Raw genomic sequence first — 6,661 nt, 5'->3', positions numbered from 1 at the left:
ATTCTTTGAACACAGCAAATACACATGATGATAAGGATAACAAAATTCCCATGTTATCCACAGTCATTTGCTAATTTAGTTATAAATTGATTGTCGAATTTAGACCATTATCTGACAATGTTCTTTTTGAAATGCCACATTTATCAAAAATAAAGCTTTTCACGGCGTCCGCAACTGTTTTTCATTGTTTGTTGCCTATAATTTTAGTTTCAATACACTTCGTGTAATGATTATTACATTCAATTATAAACTTATATATGCCTTTAGGCCCCACTCTTCAAATCAAATCTACCTTCCGTAAGCCGTTCGGCTTTTCTAATAATATGACACGTTTTGGTTATTTACTCTCTCATAGCCTTCTCCCAAACATATTTGTCATTTTTTTGTAAATTCCTCGATATCTTTAAATATTCCTGTCCATTTATGTTTTTGAAGAGTTAGGAATTTCATTGTGTTTACTGACCCATGTCCACTCGTAAGACAATATTCTTTAAGGATATTTTTTTGTCTTGTTCACCAGTTTTAATTTCATAAGTTAATTTATCTCTCTTTTTGTTGCGTTTATATAACATATTTGACTGTATCCGTCTGCTGCATTATCTTTTCCTTTGATGTATTCTACCGAGAATTGATATTCTTGGAGTTTCATTGCCCAGCGTAAAAATCTGCTGCTTGGGGTTGTGTCCCCCAGAGGCATGTCAAGGCTTTATGTTCTGTTTTAAGTGTAAATTTTTTTCCTAAAATGTAATGCCGATAATTCTCTATACTTTTAACAACGACCAATAGTTCTTTATCTGTGACTGAATAGTTTATCTAAGCTTTATCGAAAGCTTTACTGAATGTTGATATCATATCTTCTTTTCCTTTGCTGTCTTTCTGAAATAATATGGTCTCTATGCATATGCTTGATGTATCTGTGGTAAGAATAAATTCTTTATTAAAATCAGGTTGATGCCAAACAGTTTCTTATGTCATCTCTAGTTTTATCGTTTTGAATGCTTCCTCGGGCTTTGTTATCCACATAATTTTTTTTTAACTGCGCTTAATCTAGCCCTTAAATTGATTATTTAACGGCGTTGAAATTACTGCGTAATTTTTAATAAACTCTCTTTAATAATTAAGGATCCCTAAAAAAGATCTCAGTTCTTTTATATTTTGTGGTAGTGGATATTCTTCAACTGCTTGTATTTTAGCCGGATCTGCCTTAATACATGAGTCTGTATTATATTACCTAAAATTTTAATTTCCTTTTTGTAAAACTGGCACATTTTTGTTTAATATAATACCTGCTGCCTTTACTTTCTTAAATATTACTTCCAAATGTTTTTCATGTTCTTCTAATGTTTTAGAGTAGATAATAATACCGTCCAAATAAGGTAGAACAATTTATCCAATTTATTCCTAAAATTATGTTTATGCACCTTTGTAATGTTCCGGATGCATTGCATAGCCCAAAAGGGATCCGATTAAATTCATATAGCCCATTTTTTCAAGCAAAGGCTGCTTTTGGTTTGTCTTTTTCTGCAAGAGCGATCTGATAATGCTCAAAAGTTGCATCTAAGGTCGGAATTTATGACTCCCACCAGTTTATCTAGAATTTCGTCTACTCGTGGTAACGGATATTTATCTTTAGTTGTTATGTTAATAAGAGCTCTAAAATCGATTCAATTCGTAACAAGCCATCCGGCTTCCTGACAGGCACCATTCTGGAGCGCCATGGACTATTGCTATTCCTTATTATTGGTATCAGAAAAAAGCATTGCTTTTTCATAGAATTCGTTTAAATACTTTAAAAAGAATTAGTATTTGATGCATTTTCTAATACACCAATAGGACGCTTCGTAAGACGTTCAATAGATGATGATTGGTTACTTAAAAGAACCAATTAAATAAAGCTATATACTTTAGCTAGAACTGAATCCTACACTTATAATTTTAGCTTTATACAATTTCTCAATTTCTTTATAAGTTGATTTTTCTTAATTAATGGGTATTCTATTATTTCTTTGATAAATTGGGCTTTTATCCCCTGTGTCAATCTTATGTATACCTTCTGTACACGGCTGCATTTAATTGATTTCTGTACAAATAGATTTTCATATTTTTTTAGACTTATCTGTATTTTACTTGTTTCTGCTTCTATAACATTGCAAATCCTCTTTTCTGAAAATTTGAGGCTACCTATTTATAATCTCTTTATGACCACTTAGATTATCTACTTTAAGAATTGCTAATTTAAATTATTTGCCAGTACTAAGAACGTAAGTTTCCAGTAAAACTTTCCGAAATTTATATTTACGTCATTAACTTATCCCAAAATTTTGATTGGCGTGCCATTTGCTCCTCTTATTCTTCCGTGGTATGGACTAATTTAAAATCTTTTGGTAATACTGAGTGATTTATCAGTTAAACTTCCGTACCTATATCTTTTAAAACTCGCAAAATTTTTTTGCTATTTTAGCCTTTTGAACAAAATTACTTGTTTGACTATTTTTATTTGTAAATTGTAGATGTAATAATTTTTATTAGTATTATCATTGCTTATTTCCTTGTCACCGACTGAACTCCCTTCTAAGGACAATTCATTGGCATTTTTACAAACTTTCCTATTATTATTATTTTTTGTCCATCCCAATTTTTTAAATTCCGAGACTGTAAAGCATTTATCGCTGAAATGAATTGTATTTCCATGTAGCTCACAAAGTTTCTTTTTAGTACCCTCTTTCTGTTTCTTTTTTTTATATTGGACTTTCCTATGGTTATATTCTATGTCTTTGTACGTCTTGTTCAAGCGCTTTCTGGGAATGCCATCCAGGCCGATTCCTCTGCTCTTTTTAGAAAAGAGTCCCATCCGTCGGCAGTTAACGAAAATTAGTACAATAGCCCCTTGATTTCTTCCAGGGGAGTTACTTATTGTTAATCTCAATAACGATGTCTAATTTATACAATTTCTTTCACAAGCGTACTCGATTCTTGTAGTAATTTCATGAATTCGTCATAACTCACTGTCGTTTTTGTTTCGAGGAACTTATTTAAAATCACAACAGTAGATTTTTTTGCAGTAAATCGTTTTTAAACCTTAAATAGGTGTGTCCAGTATAGTTTTCCTATTACTGGACATCAGAAGATTTGTGCCCCATGTCAGAGCTTTTTCTCTTAACGACGATAAAATCAATCTTGTATCGTCTTCATTAACAAAGCCACCAATCTTCGCCATCATTGATTTTTCTTTTAACCAGGCATTTACATCTCCTTCTTCATTTTCCTAGTAATTTCTAATCGCTGGAGTCATTGTCGCTATATCAAAAATACTTTTTTGATTTGCTTCCTTCCTGCATGGGTCAGAAAACTATTAAATTAAAATATTATTGTTACTCGACATTGATAATATGGAATAAAAAAGTTGTATGAGGAAATTTTTTCTTTCCAAAAAAATGATTACCGAAGTTAATTTTGATTAAAACTTATTTTAAAAAGGTTATTTAATATTTTTATCCATAAACTGTACCTGAAAGGTAAAACAATTATTTTAACATAGTGGAATTTAAAAGATACGTAAATGGATAAGAATGCACATAAATTTTAACGTTAAAGTATAGGTATTTATAAAATTATAAGAAAAAGAGGAATAGATAAAAGGCTAAAAATTTAATTCTTTTTTATAATCTTTTACGTTTTTACTATTTTTTATTTCCGATAACTGCAAACGTACAATCTCAAAGAAAAAAGTAGAAATATACCTAATTCTTTTGAAATAATCTGCATAAAGAAGTTGAGTATCATTATTTTCAAGCCACCTCAAAAAATCGTCAATATCATCTTCTCTTATATCTCTTTTATAAATTCTTATAAATGTATTTAACTTAAATAACGAGGATCTTGATAACTTTTTGTATAAATAACGAAATAAAATATAACAATATTTCTCATCATTATCAATATTATAAGGTTTAGAAAAACAATACAATTTTTCTATAAATGTCTTATTAAACCAATAAAGATCTATTATATATTTATCACGCCAAGAACCTACTTTTTTCTGAAAATTAATACTTGCCTTTAATAGTTGTTCACTCTCCATTAATAATTTTTCATACTCAAAATTTTGTAGAATACAAAAAGCATGATATATCTTTTTAAAATTAGGTACTATTAGTGTTGTAGCGTTTTCAGTGAAAAAGCCTATTTTAAATTTTACATAGCCTCTTGTATCAGTTTTGTTCTTAGCTGCTCCTTTCACTCTATTAACAAATTCTGTATAATAATAAAAAGAAAAAAAATTGAGTTTTTCATAGGGAAAATTTTCCAATCTACCAGAAACAAAATACAAACTTAAATCGTAAAAAGCTTTAAAACGCGTGTATTGCATTTTCAAATCATTTTCTTTCATCAATTGTATATCGAACTTATTATCAAGAAGCATATCGCTAATACTACACTCTGCATGGTTGTCTGGACTTTGGAGTTTAATTTTACTAAATAAGTTTCGAATGTAAGATTTTTCGTCTTCTTTAGTTGTACAGGAGGATAGATTAAAAAATCTAAAAAATAAAAGAGAAGTGAAAATAGACAACTTCATTGTGGGGTTAAACAAAGTTTAAAATTTATAGTTTTGTAATTTAATTTATCAGAAAATATTAAACTCTGTTAAAACTAATTATTTATTTTACGTCAAATCTATCGAAAAATAAAAGCATAAAATCCAACTTAACTTTCCTAACATCTGAAAGACCAAATTTTTATAAATCTCAGATTTAAAGTAAACACAAACTTTTTGATTAGTATTTATTTAGTAAAAAAGTTTTTTAACAATTTAATGACATTTTTTAAAAATAATAAAAAGAAGTTTACTCCTTTTCATAGAACACAGCTCAAATTGTTCTGTCATTTTCTTGATTCAAAATATAATTTATATTTATTTTACTAAAAAATAATTTATGTTTTTGCATAAAATTGTATGCATTAAATTAAAAAGTCAAATATTTATAAATTAATAAAATTGCCAAATTTAGTAACATCACAAGAATTTGAAATTTATTATCTACCAAATAAAGTAAATGTGATATTTTTAATAATTTTTATCCCTCGTTATGTTAAAGAAATACAAGGAGATGATATCAAGTCGTGTGTCAGCAAGTATAAATTATGGTCAAGAGACCTAAAACATGTTATAAAAAGTTAAATATTAAAAGTACAAGTTGGATTAGGGGGACTAGAGAGCTGTGATTGGAATGTTAGAATTTATGAAAGAGAATCCGAAGGATTAAAAAAATTTTATGGTATAGTATATTAGTTGAGAAGAGAAATTAAAGCAAATTTTAAAGAAAGATTGAAAGAAAGTAGAAGTTTAAATAGCAAAGCTACTGGAAGAAGAGAGTAACAGAAAAATGATTGAGCGTGTTGCATTTACAGTGAGAAAATTTTTGTTGAGTCAAGGAATTGGTATAGAGAGAGAAACAGCTAGATATTTAAGCAGACATGTGTACAGAGGAAATTGTGATTGCTTTTACTGTGGAGGATTAGATCACATTGTCAGAGATTGTTATGCAAAGAAAAATAAAGAAGGTGAGAATAATTGTCACAATTGTATACTGTATTTATAACAAAAATAGTTTTAAAGGTAATAATTAAAAATATTAGCTGTGTCGGGTTTAATTGAAGGCGTCTAGTAAAGAATAAAGATAATTTGGAACTAGAAGAGGCAGAAAGTTAAAGTTTGAAGATTTAAAGAGTAGATATTGTAATGTATTCTAGTTACAAGATAAAGTCTCCGATTATTATAAAACAAATAAATACAAGATACAGACTGTAATGGGGAAACAAACACTAAAAAGTGACAAAACTATGCCGCAGCCTCTGATGGAAGAAACCGAGAGCTATAGCAAAGAACTGAAAAATAAAAGATTATAAAGAGGAAAAATTCTATTAGAGCCATTGAGAAATTAAACAAGAGGTAAAAGTGGTTAGTAATTTAATGGCACTAAATTATCAAGTAGAAAAAATCCCATAAGAATTATTAGATATAAGTGATATATTAAAACTATCAAAGGATCTAAGTGATTTACAGTTATTGATTTGAAGGAGAAGTTCTCATATTACAATTGAAGAGAGCAACCTACACAAGACGGTTTCCAAGTTTTATAAAAAAGTTTGCAATGTAATGGTATAGTTAAAAGATACAAAAACTCACCGCAGGTATTACAGCGAATAATCAAAGGAATATTTGAAGATAATTAAAAGAAGGGTAGAAGTAAAGTAGCAGAATTAAAAAATAAATTTTTTTTTAAATTTGTCTATTTGTTTTTATTCATTAATAATTAAGATTTGATGCATAATCATTTTAAACACATTTTCACATGTAGTAACGTTTTGTTTTCAATGTATAATCAAATAGCTAGATAATTTTAATAAAAATTGATTTTAGTTAGAAATAAAAAAATAGAATTTTTTTATTAATAACTCGTATAAAAAACTTTTCGTCCTAATTACCGCTTCATGTCTTTCTTTAAATCTAAAACCCATTAATGGCACAGTCTTCAAGGTATTTTCTTTATTCTTTTACTTTGGCTACTTGATAATTCTTAAATATTTTACACCAATTAGTACTAACATTTTTCCTCAGAACATATCATGGAATTTCAGGTGAATTAATATCAGATAA

At 28.4% G+C, this 6,661-nt stretch overlaps 3 protein-coding genes across 3 annotated transcripts; 1 reads left to right on the top strand and 2 right to left on the bottom strand.

Moving 5' to 3' along the window:
• Positions 1 to 257: 257 nt before the first annotated feature.
• On the top strand, positions 258 to 389 carry AAJ76_4800033253 (hypothetical protein; the record flags this gene model as incomplete). The annotated part of the gene is made up of 1 exon (XM_024475747.1): positions 258 to 389. One exon carries the CDS (start codon positions 258 to 260, stop codon positions 387 to 389), a length of 132 nt encoding a protein of 43 aa, XP_024330488.1.
• Positions 390 to 2,452: 2,063 nt separating this feature from the next.
• AAJ76_4800030660 (hypothetical protein) lies at positions 2,453 to 2,851 on the bottom strand (the record flags this gene model as incomplete). Its single annotated transcript, XM_024475746.1, has 1 exon — positions 2,453 to 2,851. One exon carries the CDS (start codon positions 2,849 to 2,851, stop codon positions 2,453 to 2,455), a length of 399 nt encoding a protein of 132 aa, XP_024330487.1.
• A 789-nt stretch (positions 2,852 to 3,640) lies between these two features.
• Positions 3,641 to 4,579, bottom strand: AAJ76_4800028932 (hypothetical protein; the record flags this gene model as incomplete). The annotated part of the gene is made up of 1 exon (XM_024475745.1): positions 3,641 to 4,579. One exon carries the CDS (start codon positions 4,577 to 4,579, stop codon positions 3,641 to 3,643), a length of 939 nt encoding a protein of 312 aa, XP_024330486.1.
• Between the last annotated feature and the right edge of the window lie 2,082 nt (positions 4,580 to 6,661).

Source organism: Vairimorpha ceranae (assembly GCF_000988165.1).
Source record: "Vairimorpha ceranae strain PA08 1199 chromosome Unknown NODE_48, whole genome shotgun sequence".
Taxonomy (NCBI): Eukaryota; Fungi; Microsporidia; family Nosematidae; genus Vairimorpha; species Vairimorpha ceranae.
The sequence above is the reverse complement of the archived record's forward strand: the minus strand, read 5'-3'. Positions and strand labels throughout refer to the sequence as shown.